This window comes from Dipodomys ordii, unplaced genomic scaffold, assembly GCF_000151885.1.
Source record: "Dipodomys ordii isolate 6190 unplaced genomic scaffold, Dord_2.0 Scaffold105, whole genome shotgun sequence".
NCBI lineage: Eukaryota > Metazoa > Chordata > Mammalia > Rodentia > Heteromyidae > Dipodomys > Dipodomys ordii.
The window spans coordinates 711,884-728,398 of NW_012267321.1; the positions used below are offsets into that span (position 1 = coordinate 711,884).

The 16,515-nt window shown below is 54.2% G+C and overlaps 2 protein-coding genes across 2 annotated transcripts; one reads left to right on the forward strand and one right to left on the reverse strand.

The window, feature by feature from the left end:
* The first annotated feature begins 32 nt into the window (after positions 1 to 32).
* Positions 33 to 12,467, forward strand: Ruvbl2 (RuvB-like AAA ATPase 2). Its single transcript, XM_013027875.1, has 15 exons — positions 33 to 133; positions 3,100 to 3,154; positions 3,575 to 3,630; positions 4,117 to 4,258; positions 5,435 to 5,564; positions 5,664 to 5,730; positions 7,573 to 7,679; positions 7,760 to 7,853; positions 8,209 to 8,332; positions 8,601 to 8,695; positions 8,785 to 8,903; positions 11,316 to 11,435; positions 11,779 to 11,908; positions 12,160 to 12,274; positions 12,357 to 12,467. Exons 1-15 carry the CDS (start codon positions 122 to 124, stop codon positions 12,380 to 12,382), a joined length of 1,392 nt encoding a protein of 463 aa, XP_012883329.1. The 5' UTR covers positions 33 to 121; the 3' UTR covers positions 12,383 to 12,467.
* Positions 12,468 to 12,867: 400 nt separating this feature from the next.
* Lhb (luteinizing hormone beta polypeptide) lies at positions 12,868 to 13,767 on the reverse strand. The gene is made up of 3 exons (XM_013027574.1): positions 13,759 to 13,767; positions 13,326 to 13,565; positions 12,868 to 13,110 (listed from the first exon to the last, which is right to left on the reverse strand). Exons 1-3 carry the CDS (start codon positions 13,765 to 13,767, stop codon positions 12,868 to 12,870), a joined length of 492 nt encoding a protein of 163 aa, XP_012883028.1.
* Between the last annotated feature and the right edge of the window lie 2,748 nt (positions 13,768 to 16,515).

Genomic DNA, 16,515 nt, shown 5'->3' on the forward strand with positions numbered 1-16,515 from the left:
ATTCTATTTGCATATTCATGAAACCAACGAGAATGTGGACGACCTGAGAGCCTAGAGGGACCAAAGGCCCCACTGAAGCACATTTCCGGTTCCGCTAGGACCTGGGCGGTTGGTGAGCATCATGGCAACCGTGGTAAGTGTCGGCGCGTGGAATCAGCCCGCACTATCAGATCTGAGGGCGGAGGGCTGGAGTCGGGACCCTTAGGTCTGAGGGAGGAGGAGGAGAATGGGCCTGGAGCCCTGCGTGTGAGGAGGAGGCTGGATCCCTGGGTCTGAGGGAGGAGGCTGGGGTCTGGACTCTTGGGTCTGAGGGGGGAGGGAACTGGACACCATCTGTCGTGGGTCTGAAGGAGCAGTGATTGCAGAGATGTCTCTCTAGGGTCCCTTCTACTGGATACCACGGTGGCCTCTCCTTTTGCCCTTTCCTGCTCTCGTTCCTCGAGGGGCTTGAACTCGGGGCCTTGCCCTCTCGTGCAGCCTTTTACCATTTGAGCACTTGAGACTTGCCTTGGTGATAGCGTCTAGCAAGCAGTCTTCCCACCCGGCTTCAAACCATGATCCTCAGATCTTAACCTCTTGAGGATCTAATATAGATTACAAGTGTGAAACACCACTGGTTTAGTTTAGTTTTCTGTTGCTTTGCTTCCTTCGTAGCCAGGGCTAACCTGGAACTCTAGATCTTTATCAGGTTCCCAAGTTCTGGGATTATAGGTGTCCACGTGCCATATTTAGCTTCACTAATCTACTTATGTTTGTGGATTTGCTTTGTCTGGACATTTCATATAAATGAAATCATACAACATGTGTGTGTTTGTGTGGGTGGGCTTTTTTTTTTTAAAATAGGTCGTGGGGCTTGAACTCAGGGCCTGGGCGTTGTTCCTGGGCCTCTTTGTGCTCAAGGCTAGCACTCTGCCACTTGAGCCACAGCTCCACGTCTGGTTTTTGAGTGGTTAATTAGAGATAAAGTCTCACCAGGACTTTGGTGGGGGCTGGCTTCAAACCGCAATCCTCAGATCTCAGCCTCCTGAGTAGCTAAGATTACAGGTGTGAGCCACTGGCACCTAGCTTGGATGGTTTTTGTTTAGCATGATCTGGTTCATTCACATAGTAGCAAGGCATCAGAACTTTTTTCCTTATTGATGGCTGAATAGTGCCCTAATGTCTGTATAAACCACATTTATTCACTCACCACTTTGTAGACATTTGGTTGTTCCTATCTCTTTGCTGATGTGAATAGTAACTATAAGCAATGATATATACTTTTTTTTTTTTTTTTGGTACTAGGGTTTGGAGTCAGGGCCTCATGTTTGCTAGCTAGGCAGGTGCTTTACTACTAAGTCATGCTTCCAGCCCTTTTTTGTTGGTCGTGGATCTTGAACTCTGGGCCTGGGCATTGTCCCTGAGTTCTTTAGCTCAAGGCTAGTGCTATACCACTTGAGCCACTTCCGGTTTTCTGGTGGTTTATTAGAGCTAAGCGTCTCATGGATTGTCCTGTCTGGGCTGGCTTTGACCCATGATCCTCAGATCTCAGCCTCCTGAGCAGCTAGGATTACAGGCAAGAGCCACCAGTGCCCCGCCCAGCCCTTTGTTGCACTGGTTCTTTGCCTGCTTCTTGCTATTGCTAGGATGACAGGTGCATACCACCAGACCAACTTCCTCCTTGGAAACAGGGGAGGAGGGTGCAGGGGTGTTTCCTGGTGAACTTTTTACTCATGCTGGCCTCAAAATGCAATCCTTTCAGTCTCATCCTCCTGAATAACTAGGATTACAGGCATGAACCACCCCACCTGGCTAAGTACTTGTTTTTCTGGGACCAGGCAAGGGTGGCACTCCACGTGGCTGGGAAAGGCCTGGGAATGAGAGAGAGCTGGGAAAGAGAGGAAAGAGCTAGAAAAGAGCAGAAAGAGGGGTAAGAACAGTAGCACTCAAGTGGTATTCAGGTAAGGGGTAGGTTTATTCAGTAGACCTGCTGGGACCAGGCAAGGTTTGCACTCCACGTGGCTGGGAAAGAGAGGAAAGAGCTGGAGCAGAGAGAGAGCTAGAAAAGAAGAGCAAGAGAGCTAGAAAAGAAGAGCAAGAGCAGTACTTGTTTTTCTGTAGAGCTCTAGGGGCTCTTGAATTGCCCCCAGGGTGGTTTGCTTGTGTCCCTCCCCATAAGAGAAGGGATGCTGTTGCCTACTCCTTAGGGAACTGGAGACAGGAAGCCTTGATCAATACCTGTCCCATGAGCTTGACCTTTCAGTCCAAAACATGAGGTCCCAAGGAGAGTGACAGAAGGCTATGCCCTTCATGAGACACACATTTATTAGGGCCTAGAACAAAAGTCTACTTGGTGAATGAAAGATTGCACAGGGAGATTGGTTTTCCAAGGAAATCCTTTCATTTCTCTGACCACCCCAAGTCCCTTGAACCAGCCTGTCAGGGACTGTGGTCAGGGCAGGCCTCCTTTAGAGGATGATGTTTGATCTAATTTGGTGGGAGGCTGGACTCAGTGGCTTCACAGCTATAATTGTAGTTAGGAGACCTGAGGATCATGATTTGAAGCCAGCCCCCAGCAAAATCCCAGTGAGACTTTATTGCCAATTAACCACTCAAAAACAGGAAGTGGCGCTATGGCTCCAGTGGTAGAGCACTAGCCTTGAGCACAAACAGGCTCAGGGACAGTGCCCAGGCCTTAGGGGAGAGGGGGAAAGCTAATTTTGTGGGAGGTGAGGGGAAGAGAGCAGGTTGGCCTGAGGATTGTATAAGGCATTGTGGAGCAAAGGATGCTGGAATGTCAGCAGGGGTAGGCCGGGCCCAGTCTGCCTGCTCTGCGTCACGCATAACAGAGATCGGAGAAGGTTTGCCATATGGCACCTGGCCTAGACTCTCTGCTAGGCCCTTAGAATGCAGCTGTGACATGTTGTCCTTGTGTTCCTGGGCCTCAAAGTATGGTGGCATCAGTCACACGGCCATGAGTGACAACTGGGGTGGGTGCAAGGGACGGGGACTTGATGTGTTGTCCACCTGAGGGGAGAGAAGGTGTTTGTCCTGGGAGGGGCAGGGACTGAAAGCTGGGACCACAAGGACCCCTCTTAACACATCTTCCTGCACCTCCAGACGGCCACGACCAAAGTTCCTGAGGTCCGTGATGTCACGAGGATTGAGCGAATTGGTGAGTGAACAGGAACAGGCTTCAGAGCTGAGCCCTGACAACCCAAGGCTGGCCACGCCCCCCCGGGGGCCAGCACACCCATGAGCGCCATAGCACCGAGTTCTTGGTTGGGCCAGTTTTTTTCTCCCTCTTGAGACAAGGTCCTTTCTATGTAGCCTAAGTTAGCTTTGAACTTGAGGTCCTTCTGCCTCGGACTCTGGGATGGCAGGTGTGCAGTGTACCCAGCTCTCTCAGGCCAGGTGTGTGGTTCAGCAGCTGGCCAGTTTGCAGTGCATCCTTGGATGGGCTCTGGTGTCCTCTCAGAGGTGGTGATTGGGGCCCTTGCTTGGCAGCTGAGATAACCCAGGCTTCCAGGGGAAGCCCCTCCCCTCGGCCACGCACCGCCATGAGCCAGCCAATAATCATTGCCCTCCCCAACAGGTGCTCACTCCCACATCCGGGGCCTGGGCCTGGACGATGCCTTGGAGCCGAGACAGGTAGAGCCTCAGCCCGGGTAGCAGGGCCCTGGGGAGCATGGGGACTGAACCCATCTTTCTATCCTCTGAAGACATATTCAGAACACAGCCACATGTGGGCTTTTCATTGGCTTTTTTTTTTTTTAAATGGGAATGTGGCTCAGTGGTAGAGTGCTTGCCTAGCATGCAGGAAGCCCTGGGTTCCATTCCTCAGGACCACAGACACAGAAAAAGCCAGAAGTGGCGCTGTGGCTCAAGTGGTAGAGTGCTAGCTTTGTGCAAAAGAAGTTCAATGACAGTGCCCGGGCCCTGAGCTCAAGTCCCAAGACTAGAAAAAATATATCTATACATACATATATGTATATGTATATGTACACATACACACACTCACACACATACACACGAAGTGGTCTTGGCTTTTGTCAAAGTCCCAGGCTACATTTGCCAGCTGTCCCGTGGGGCGGTGGGAGGAAGTCACCTCACGACCTCTCGCCCTCCACCCTCCAGGCATCCCAGGGCATGGTAGGGCAGCTGGCAGCCCGGCGGGCAGCCGGGGTGGTGCTGGAGATGATCCGAGAAGGGAAGATTGCAGGGCGGGCAGTCCTCATCGCTGGTCAGCCGGGCACCGGGAAAACAGCCATCGCCATGGGTAAGAGGCTTCCCAGAACTGGGGTTCTCATCACTCACTGCCAGATAATGTCTTCCGTGTAAATCAGAGTTGTTCAAGCTCCATTTAATGTACAACCCGAAATGGCCATGATAAACACAGGCATCTCCCATTTAGGGCTCATTTCAGAAGTTCCACAAAGTGCACTACTTTTCTGCCTCAACATCTTTTTTACTTGCATGTCAAGATGACCTTATGTTCCAAGAGGTTGCCTAAGCTCCAGCCTTCCCACCCACACTCCAGGTAGCAGGAAGACAGAGGAATGGCAGTGAGAGTATAGCTTTGGTAGTCTGCTCCCTTGAAGTACCTGACTTAAAAGTCCCACATATTTATGCACTTGCTTCTCATTTTGGCCAGAAATTGATCATGTGATTTCCCTGTGCTAGAGAGGACCCTAGGACATGAAAGAGTTGTTTTTTTTGGTTTTTGGGTTGTTTTTTTTTGGGTCCAGTCGTGGGGCCTGGACGCTGTCCCTCAGCTCTTCAGCTCAAGGCTAGCGCTCTACCGCTTGAAACACAGTGCCACTTCCGGCTTTTTCCTTTTTGCTTATGTGGTTCTGAGGAATGGAACCCAGGGCCTCAGGCATACAAGGCAAGCGCTTTACCACTGAGCCACCTTCCCAGCCCCAAAAGAGTTATTTTTTGTTTTTTGTTTGTTAACATTTTAACCTGGATCATTGTGGCCTTCATAAAATGAGGGTTCTGGACTAAAGAGTCAGGTGGATATTGAATCATTTCTGTTACAATCCATGAGTGATGTATAATCTTTTCCTTCATCTTCCTTGTTGAACTCCTATCCATCCTTCAAAACCCTTCATCAGTATCTCTCTCTGTGAGGCTTTCTCTAACCTGTTTCTTCCCAGTTACTCTCCCCTCTGCTTGAGGGCCAGGCAGTGAAAATCAAAGTTTAATGACTGGGTTTTCAGTTAAACAAAAGTCTTGGCCTGGACCCTGAAAACCAACTCAGTTGGACTGGCACCCCGACTTCAAGCAGCACCCAGTCTTGGGGAGGGAATCCTGGCCATGATACTTTGCAAGGACAGAAAGGGTGGCTAACTCTAGCGGGATGAGAGGCAGGGCAGCAGCAGGGATGGCCGCCTACTGCAAGGTGGTGTTGGGGACCTGGGACCAGAACCTGCCATCCTTCCTATACCCCTAGGCATGGCTCAGGCGCTGGGCCCTGACACCCCATTCACAGCCATCGCTGGCAGTGAGATCTTCTCCCTGGAGATGAGCAAGACAGAGGCACTGACCCAGGCCTTCCGCCGCTCCATCGGTGTCCGCATCAAGTGAGCACTGGGCGGGCTGGGGACCACCCTGGCCAGCAGCCCCTGAGGGCTCATAGGAGCGGCAGGGGGTGGGGCTGACCCTCCACTCTCTCTGGCCAGGGAGGAGACAGAGATCATCGAGGGCGAGGTGGTAGAGATCCAGATAGACCGGCCAGCCACGGGGACGGTGAGTGTACACCTGCACCTGGCCAGGCCAAGGGCAGCGTTCCAGAGGGAGTTCCAGCTGCAGATCACAGCCATTTGCATGCCTGTCTAGGGGAGGGTCAGCTTTGTGGTTGACCCTTTGTGTGGACAGAGTGATGAAGACCCGGACTGACGGTGGGTGATGAGGAAGGTCTGGAAGTTTCTTCCAGCTCCATCCCACCTGTGAGGCTTCAGACCTGTTCTGGGGGATTTAGACAGCTCGAGGCCCAGGGCACCAACCCGGGGCTCACGGCTGCTGCTGTGGTCAGTGCAGTTTGATTCGCTCCCTTCCCTTTCACCCAAAGGTTTTATGACCCTTTTTATTGTGAAATAAAACACTTGGAAAGCAAGTGTGTATTCTAATAAATTATAACAAAATGCATGCCCTCGTAGCCACCCTAAGAACTTGTCCTGGGGATTGAACTCAGGGCCTGGGTGCTCAGGTCCCTGAGCTGCTTTGTTTATTTTTGTTTGTTTTTTTTTTTGGGTCCAGTCGTGGGGCCTGAACTCTGGGCCTGGGCACTGTCCCTCAGCTCTTCAGCTCAAGGCTAGTGCTCTACCACTTGAGCCACAGCGCCACTTCCGGCTTTTTTCTTTTTGCTTATGTGGTGCTGAATCCAACCCAGGGCCTCATGCATGCAAGGCAAGCGCTCTACCACTGAGCCACCTTCCCAGCCCTCTGAGCTTCTTTTTGCTTAAGGCTAGCCCTCTACCTCTTGAGCCACAGCTCTGCTTCTGGCTTTTTTTTGTGATTGATTATAGAGATGCGAGTCTCATGGATGTTGTGCCCTAGCTGGCTTTGAAACTCTAGCCTCAGATCTCAGCCTCTTTTTTTTTGTTGTTGTTGGTCGTGGGGCTTGAACTCTGGGCCTGGGCGCTGTCCCTCAGCTCCTCAGCTCAAGGCGAGCGCTCTACCACTTGAGCTACAGCACCACTTCCGGTTTTCTGGTGGTTTATTGGAGATAGGAGTCTCACGGTCTCTCCTGCCCGGGCTGGCTTGGAACTGCGATCCTCAGATCTCAGCCTCCTGAGTAGCTAGGATTACAGGCATGAGCCACCAGCGCCCGGCTTTAATTTTTTTTTTTAAACCAGTCCTGGGGCTTGAACTCAGGGCCTGGGCACTGTCCCTGAGCTTCTTTTGCTCAAGGCTAACACTCTACTTCTTCTTCTTCTTTTTTTTTTTTTTTTGCCAGTCATGGGGCCAGAACTCAGACTGGGGTGCTTTCCTTGAGCTCTTCACCTTCAGGCTAGCGCTCTACCACTTGAGCCACAGCGCCACTTCTGGTTTTCTCTGCTTATGTGGTGCTGAGGAATCGAACCTAGGGCCTCATGCATACAAGGCAAACACTCTACCACTGAGCCACCTTCCCAGCCCAGATCTCAGCCTTCTGAGTAGCTAGGATTACAGGTGTGAGCCACTGGCAACCAGCTTGCTCACTGTCTTCTAAGAGTAGTCTGGGGGGGTGGATAGCAAAGCAAGGCATCAATCTCAAAAATATAAACAAAGCACCTTTTATTTGGATATACAAAAGGAATGCCCCTCCCAAGCCATTTTGTGAGGCCCCTGTGTTCCTGTTTTAGCTGACTCAGTTGGGATGCATGTGTTTACTGTGGGTAAACAGCTTTAGTGGGCTGTGATTGCCATTCAGAAGACCCTGGGAGCATCTGCGCATGTGCCCCCACCAAGCCACCCCAGGTGGAGTTGTGGATACCGCTTTCCCCCAGCATTTCCAAACAGGCTGACACAGGGCTGGAGGCTTACTGGGGAGCTTCAGGATGACACTGGGGCTCTCTGAGTCCCTTCCCTACCGTGTCATTCTCCCAGGGCTCCAAGGTGGGCAAGCTGACCCTCAAGACCACAGAGATGGAGACCATCTACGACCTGGGCACAAAGATGATCGAGTCCCTGACCAAGGACAAGGTGCAGGCCGGGTGAGCAACTGGGCACCAGGTGGGCGGGGGGGGGCAGTCAGGACCCCTCCTTTCCTCATGTGCCCTCCCTCCCTGAACAGGGATGTGATCACCATCGACAAGGCCACTGGCAAGATCTCCAAGTTGGGGCGCTCCTTTACTCGGGCTCGTGACTACGATGCCATGGGCTCCCAGGTATGTACAGGGCTTGGGGTCCCCTTAGCCCCAGGAGATGTTTCCCTCTCGCCGAGCCCATGGGGTCTGGGGTCCTTCTGTCGTCTCACATCTGTGTTTCCATGGTGCCCCTGGCTCTTCCTTGCAGCCCTGGGACAGCTGGGGACCCTACCCCACCCCCAAACCTGGTACTGTAATTCTACATTATCCTTGCAGACTATGGTTTCTTGGCTCAGTCCATGTTCTGGGGACCCATAGGACCCCCACTTAGCCTCTTAGCTCCATTCCAAGCAGCTCCTAGAGCCCCCGGGCAGAACTCTTGCACCGGGCCCCTTCAGCCCTTCTCTGCCCTCACTCTCCACCCCTGGCCCTGCAGACCAAGTTCGTGCAGTGCCCAGATGGAGAGCTCCAGAAACGCAAGGAGGTGGTGCACACGGTGTCCCTGCATGAGATCGACGTCATCAACTCACGCACCCAGGGCTTCCTGGCTCTCTTCTCAGGTGAGGCTGCCGTGCCGTGCCGGGCGTCTGCCTGCTCCTCCCTCTAGCTTGGTGTTCCCACCCCTGGGCCTTTTCTCTCCCTGATCTCTTGAGATAGGTTCCTCCCTCCTCTCAGGTGACAGTCGGGGTAGCGTCCTGCCTCTGTTCCTCTTCTCTGGGGCCTTTTCAGGTTCCCCAGCCCTCCTGTTGCTTTGCTCCCTGGTCTTAGTGTCTTTGCCTTTTCTCTGACCCTCGACTGCTGAATCCCGCAATGCCACCAACCCTGCAGGTGACACAGGGGAGATCAAGTCAGAGGTCCGGGAGCAGATCAATGCCAAGGTGGCTGAGTGGCGTGAAGAGGGCAAGGCGGAGATCATCCCTGGGGTGAGTGTCTGGAGTAGGTGGCTGGGGGAGGAGGAAGCAGGGGAGGGAGGGGCAGGGGTGAGTGTGGCATGTGTCCCAATGGCTCCCAGGTGCTCTTCATCGATGAGGTTCACATGCTGGACATCGAGAGCTTCTCCTTCCTCAACCGGGCCCTGGAGAGTGACATGGCGCCTGTCCTCATCATGGCTACCAACCGCGGCATCACACGGTGAGGGCCGGCGGGGGGAGGGGTGCTCGGGACAGCAGGGTGGGACGGACTCTCAGTACTGCAGGGGCTCTGGCAGGCGGGCAGGCAGCTGTGCCCCCAGCAAAGCTCCTTGTCCTCCATCATGTGGACTGCAGATCCCAAGCTGTGCTAAGACATTCTAGGCTGTGCAAGAATGCTCTTTTATTTATTTTTTGGTCGATTGTGGGCCTGAACTCTGGGCCTGGGCACTGCCCTTCAGCTCTTCAGCTTAAGGTTAGCCCTCTACCACTTGAGCCAAAGCACCACTTCCAGCTTTTTCTGCTTATGTGGTGCTGAAGAATCGAACCCAGAGCCTCATGCATGCAAGGCAAGCACTCTACCACTGAGCCACCTTTCCAGCCCTGCTCTTTTAATTTTGAGAGAAGCACAATAAGGTGTTCAGCATAATCATCAGATGGCCTAAAGATGCCGTGGAAAGATTCCTCAGACATAAAGGGTACTGTGTTTAGGTAAAGCATGGATTCCTCTGCCAGGTATGGTAGTTCACATCTGTAATCCAGCACTTAGGAAGCTGAGGCAGGAAGATTGAGAGCTAAAGGCAAAGGGGTAAAAATGTAGCTCAGTGCTACAGTATGTGCTCAAATAGGTAAGGTCCTGGATCCAATCCCCAGCACTGCGACCTTCCCCCCCAAAATGTATAAGACAGAGAGTTACCCAACCCCATTGTACAGGCCAGCGATGCCTGAGGGCTTGTGTCTAGCCATTGGCAGAACTGTAGCAGCTGCAGACCAGGGTGTGGGCACTGCCCAGCTTACCTCCTAAGTCTGCAGTGTGAGACTGCATGTTATCATCTGCCTGCCCTATGCCATTCATTTATAATCCTAGATCAGTATTTGGACTTTTTTTTTTCTGGTCATGGAGCTTGAACTCTATCCCTAAGCCTCGTTGTGCTTAAGGCTAGCGCTCTACCACTTGAGCCACAGCACCACTTCTGGGTTTTTCTGTGTAGTTTATTGGAGATAAGAGTCTCATGGACTTTTCTGACCGGGCTGACTTCGAACTGCGATCATCAGATCTCAGCCTCCTGAGTAGCTAGGATTACAGGTGTGAGCTTGGACATTTTTTACTTTTGCTCACAGACATGGATGATGCAGATGTTGAAATTCCTCAAGGTCTAAATTCCTAGCTCAGGTTAACTGGGCCCCGCCCTGCCTGCATGCTCAGCTCCTGCCTGTGCACAAGAGTTACTTTCCTGCTCAATTTAGTGCTATCTATATCACTTTTTTGTGCTTTTTTTTCCCCTGGTGGCTCACGCCTGTAATCCTAGCTACTCAGGAGGCTGAGAGCTTGAGGATCATGGTTCAAAGCCAGCCTGGGGAGAAAAGTCCATGAGACTTTTTTTTTTTTTTGGACCTGAACTCTGGGCCTGGGCCCTGTCCCTCAGCTCTTCAGCTCAAGGTGAGCACTCTACCGCTTGAGCCACAGCGCCACTTCTGGCTTTTTCTGTTTATGTGGTGCTGAGGAATTGAACCCAGGGCCTCAGGCATGCAAGGCAAGCACTCTACCACTGAGCCACCTTCCCAGCCCTCCATGAGACTCTTATCTCTAATAAGCTCAGTGATGGTCCCCAGGCTCTGAGTTCAAGCCCTACAACCAACCAAAAACAAACCAAAAAAACTGTCTTTTGGGCTGGGAAGGTGGCCCCGTGGTAGAACGCTTGCCTTGTTGCATGCATGAGGCTGTGGGTTCGATTCCTCAGCACCACATAAGAAAAAAAGAAAAAAACCAAATGTGGCGCTGTGGCTCAAGTGGTAGAGCGCTAGCCTTGAGCTGAAGGACAGCGCCCAGGCCCAGAATTCAGGCCCCACGACCAGACCAAAACAAAAAACAAAAAAAAACTGTCTTGTGTCCCTAAGCAGAAAGGCTGAGCTAGAAATTATAGCATAAGATGTTTCCTCCAGGCATGAACTGCAGGGCCACTGGCCCCTGTTCAGAGTGGGGTCAGTAAGGAGTCTCTGTGAAGCAAGCTGTTGCCATAGGAACCAGGGTGATGGATTAGTTGTCTGAGGCAGGCCTGCAGGAACCTATGCCTGTTTCCTCCATATTTGCTATATTGAGTGTTCCTGGTGAGTGGAATGCAGCAGAGATGATGGCTCCCTGAGCCAGGCCTGGGCTTGCTTAGGGGCAGGCAGAGAACAGGACAGGTACTTGGTGTACCGCTGGGGGTGGGACCTTGAGCCAGTAAAAAAAAAAAAAAAAAACCACCTAGCTGACACTAGCCCTGATACCTTCAGGGCCTGGGGCACTGGGGAGGCGACCCAGAGGTGATGTGGGTGGGAGCTGAAGCTTGAGTGGGCTGCGGTAATGCTGGGAATGCAGAGCTACATTCTGGGGCCATTGCCCTGATCAGCCCTGCACACCTCTGTTCCCCAGCATCCGGGGCACCAGCTACAAGAGCCCCCACGGCATTCCCATTGACCTTCTGGACCGGCTACTCATCGTCTCTACATCTCCCTACAGCGAGAAGGACACAAAGCAGATCCTCCGCATCCGGTGCGGGCAGGCTGAGGCTGTATGCCGAGGGGGGCTGGGGTCCCCCCAACTGACAAGTGGGGTCAGGGGTGACCTACCCCACCAGGAGCAGGGAAGGTTGGAACCACTGACCCCAGTGAGCCCAGAACCTCAGATGGTGAGGAGAGGGGGACATCAGTAGGCCCAGGTCTGGGGATCTGCCCTGGCCTGTGCCCCAGTGGCTCCTCTAGCCTCAGCATCCTGTGGTTATGAAAGGCAGGTGGTCTCCCACACCAGGGGTGGGGTGGGGGACAGGGAGGGCCTGCAGCTACAGCTGCTGTGGTCAGAGGTGCTTTGGCTGAGCGCCCCCCTTCACCGCCCACAGGTGTGAAGAGGAAGATGTAGAGATGAGCGAGGACGCCTACACAGTGCTGACCCGCATCGGGCTGGAGACATCCCTGCGCTATGCCATCCAGCTGATCACAGCTGCCAGCCTGGTGTGCCGGAAACGCAAGGTCAGCCCACCAAGCCAGCCCGAGGGGGAGGGGGGGAGGAGTGGGGTGGCACGAGGCGGGCAGCTTGAGGGTAAAGGGGCCTCAAGGTCTGCGTGGGGTGCTCCTCATTCCTTATATAGGTGAGGAAACACCGAGGTGAGATAGGAACCTAGATGTGGCCACAGTCGCCTCCCCCACCTGGGGTGGGAGGTGGCAGGAGCTGGGGTCTGCACCTGGGGTTCGCTCTGAGGACTCGCCTGTCCCCCCACCAGGGCACCGAGGTGCAGGTGGATGACATCAAGCGGGTCTACTCACTCTTTCTGGATGAATCCCGCTCCACACAGTACATGAAGGAGTACCAGGATGCCTTCCTCTTCAACGAGCTCAGTGAGTGCCCCCCCTCCATGTCGAAGTGCTTGGCCCCACCCTCTGGACCAGCCTTACCCAATGACCTCCCTTCTCTCCACAGAGGGTGAAACCATGGATACCTCCTGAGCTGGACACCACGCCACCTCCACCCTACCCTGTTTTCTATGAGTTCTAACACTGTGACTTTGTATAAAATGGTTTTGAAACTGGACCCCTGGTATGGAAGCGTCTCACTTAACCCAAGGATGGCCATTGAAACTGAACCTCTAGTGTATGTGGGGAGGGGGGAGTCCCCTGGATCCCCTGGTGTGGGCATAGTTGTCCCTACACTCCTGGTATGTGTAGGGGGTCCCTGCAAAACTAGTATGTGGGGGGATGTCCTTTGAAGCCTGGTGGAAGTATCCCTAGACCCCTGGTGCATGTGTGTGTGTGTGTATAGTGTCCCTGGATTCCTGGTGTGGGTGGTATTCCTGGACTTAGGGTGTATGTGGGGTGTCTGTGGACCCCTCGTGCATGGGGGTGTCCCTGGACCCAAAGGACAGCCAGAGCAGATGGAGAAGCCTTTATTCGGAGAGGAGGGTTGAGGCACCTGTAGGTGCTCATGAGGGGTGTCAGAGGAAGAGGAGGCTTGGGAGCTGGGGAAGGTCACAGGTCAGGGGTTGGGTCCTGGGGCCCCCACAGTCAGAGCTGCTGAGGCGGCAGGGCCCGCAGTGGCAGCTCAGAGCCACAGGGAAGTGGACCATGGGGTCCACTCCAGGCGGGCAGCCAGGAAGCCGGATGGAGGCAAAGCGCAGCTCTCGGTAGGTACACACAGGCTGAGGCACAGGGGGCAGGGCTGCGGGTAGCACTCGCACCTGGAAGAAGAGGCAGGGGAATGGTGGGCCTTACTGGGGATCCAGTCTCCCACCATCCCAGGAACCAGCCTCCTCATGTCCATAGAACTCTGGACAGCTTCCAGCCCACACAGCCAGCAATCGCCCTAGGCCCCTGCCCAGAGTGCCAAGGCCCCCTCCACCCCACCACCACCCCTGCCTGTGCCAATCTGGTGCTGAAGTGACTGGCAGCTCACCATGCTGGGGCAGTAGCCGGCGCAGATGCTGGTGGTGAAGGTGATGCAGACAGGGCAGGCATCGTTCTCGGCAGCCAGGGTGGCGTTGATGGGCCGGCACAATGGCCGCAGTGGCCCCCTAGAGGCCCTCGCCCCACTTACACTCAGCAGCAGACACAGCAGCAGTCCCTGGGGCAGAGCCAGTGGCTCAGCTCCAGCCTGCAGCCTCCGCCTGAGCCCAAGCACACCCACCAACCCGGCCTTCAGTGGGGAGGGGGCCCCTCACAGCTGGTGTGAAGATACCCACCCTCGGCTCTGGCCACCTGCTGCCCTCCTGCAGGAAGCCTGGGCTGTTACACCATGCCAGAAAGGTCTCTACATGCAAGCCCCCATGCTGTCCCTCTGGAGCTAGTCATGGCCTTGGTGTACGTGGACAGGGGCCCTACAGTCTTACCTGGAGCATCTTCGTTCTCGATGCTAGCCCTGCCCTATCTACCTGACTTTATACCTGTGGGCTGTGGGGGCGGCAAGGCCACCCTGCAGCCGCAGCAAGCTGGGGTAACCTGGACACTAATCCCCCTGGGGGCGAAGAGTCGGGCAAGGTCAGGGAGGCGCCTGCAAGCAGGGTGGGGGAGGGGGAGGCCCCGCCCCCTCTCAGCAGCGCCTTGACACCGCAGTGGGGTGACCTCCCAGACAGCTCAGATGCCAGACTGGTAGAGCACAGGAGTGGGGTGCTGGGTCCCATGTTGGGCCCTGGCCTGTCCAAGAGTGTCTCCAAACTCTGGTGCTGGATGAGCGGGCCGGTGGGCACGCAGATGCCCCCCCCAACCAGAGACCCAACCGAAACGTCCTCTGCCCCAGCCCTCCCAGGTCAGGATGCTCGGAGCTGGCCCCAGAAATGGGCATCTTTTAAGCAATTTTAAACGGAGGTTGATGAGGGCAAACCCGGACCCCTCCCCTGCAGGAGGCGTGTCCCGCCAGCGGGCTGCGGGTTCTGGGTTCCAGTGGCTTCAAGGATCCTAGATTCGGTTTCCCTTTAGCTGGGCCAGGAGCCAGCCATAGACGCGGTGGGCGTGTCGTAGTGGCTGTTCCGCCCCGAGGTGGGCGTGGTCATGGGCTTCCCGGGGGCGGGGCTGCCGGCAGGTTCAGACTAGCTCCGCCCTCCAGCTCCCATAGCGGGAGCTCTCGGTGCGGTAAGCTTTTGGCACGCTGTAGATGCTGGGCAGTGGCTTCCGGTGCAGGGTCCAGGGCGTCTCCACGGGGCAGAAGCGGTCAGATGAGACGAGTGGGTGCAGCGGGGGCTTGTAGGACTCCTGACTCAGTGACCTGAGCTCCCGGTAGGGCACTGAAGACGGCAGCGGGACTGTACAGTCTACATGGACCCCCGATGGTTCGGGCAAGCTCTCCTGGCTTTGGCTCCAGCCCAGAATCTTCTGTGAGTTGGTCAGCAGATTTTTAATGGCATATTTGGACCGCTCCTTCCTGTGAGGGAGAGGAAGGAGGGAGAGAGGGAGGAGGAGGCTAAGGTTTGGACCAGTGATCGTAAGAGACTGCACTGCCCAATGTCTGTATTTTGAGGCCAGGACACATTTATAGAGACCCGGGACCCCTGAGGAAGGAGAGATGAAGCATGGCTATCTGGGTCCTCAACTACTTCCAGGTAACAAGTCTAACGTGAAACTACAGCTTTGTACCTTTGGGAAGAAGTAACTTGGGGGTTACACAGAAAGAGGTTCTATCCTAAACTCCCAGGGCAGTGCCCTCAAATCCAGACTACTTTCTTGGGCTCTACAGACTCGGCATCCTTTCCACAGACCTGAGAGTTGATATTAAGGACATATAGGTGCTGAAAGAGGTAGGGGTTGGGTTTTTTCTTGTTGTTGTTGTTGTTTTGGGGTCTGGTCGTGGGGCCTGAACTCTGGCCTGGGCACTGTCCCTCAGCTCTTCAGCTCAAGGCTAGCGCTCTACCACTTGAGCTACAGCGCCACTTCCGGTTTTTTTCTTATGTGGTGCTAAAGAATCGAACCCAGGGCCTCAAGCATGCAAGGCAAGTGCTCTACCACTGAGCCACCTTCCCAGCCCAGGGGTTGGGTTTTAAACTTTGGTTCTTTTTGTTTGGAAGTACCAGGGTTTGAATTGAGGGTCTTGAGCTTGCTACGTAAGTGTTCTACCATTGGTTCTTGTGTGAGCAAGAGTTGATAGAACTGAATGAGAAAAGCAGGCTGGGCTTCTAGCTGCAGGGCCCAGCACAGAGCGGGGACAATGTCTCACTTTGAATAGTAGCGGAAATCCTTGGCAGAAGTAGTCAGATACATCTGACGGCGGTCCAAGATGCCAGGTTCCAATACTATTAAAGGCAGGCCAGTCAGCTCCATCTTCTTCGTCCAGGGAGGTTGGGGCTGATGGAGATTGGGAGAGGATATGTGGAGCAAGAAAGAAGTTGCATAACCAGGGTTTGAGCTCTGGGTCTCAGGTTCAGAATCCCTCATTTTTGGGCTTCAAGAAGACCAAGTCAGGCTGGGCACCAGTGGCTCATGCCTGTACTACTAGCTACTCAGGAGGCTGAGATCTGGGATTGCAGTTCAAAGCCAGCTGGGCAAGGAAAGTCCATGAGACTCATCTCCAATAAGCCACCAGAAAACAGGAAGTGACTGTGGTTCAATTGGGAGAGCGCTCGCCTTGGGCTGAAGAGCTCAGGGACAGTGCCCAGATGCAGAGTTCAAAAAGACCAAGACATCCCACTCCTCCCCCCCAAAATCATTCCTGTCCCACCAATCCCACACCAGGCTATTTGTACTTCACTCCTTAAAGGAGAACTATTACCATCAATGCCCCCCACCCCACCCCAATCCATATACTTCCTGCTGGGCTGGGAAGGTGACCTAGTGGTAGAGTACTTGCCTAGCATGCATGAAGCCCTGGGTTCGATTCCTCAGTACCAAATAAACACAAAAAGCCAGATGTGGCGCTGTGACTCAAGTGGTAGAGTGCTAGCCTTGAACCAAAGAAGCCCAGAGACAGTGCCCAGATCCTGAGTTCAAGCCCTGGGATTGGCAAAAACAAAAACAAAACAAAAAACACTTCCTGGGGCTGGGAAGGTGGCTCAGTGGTAGAGCGCTTGCCTTGCATGCTCAAGGCCCTGGGTTCGATTCCTCAGCACCACATAAGCAAAAAGAAAAAAGCCGGAAGTGGCGCTGTGGCTCAAGTGGTA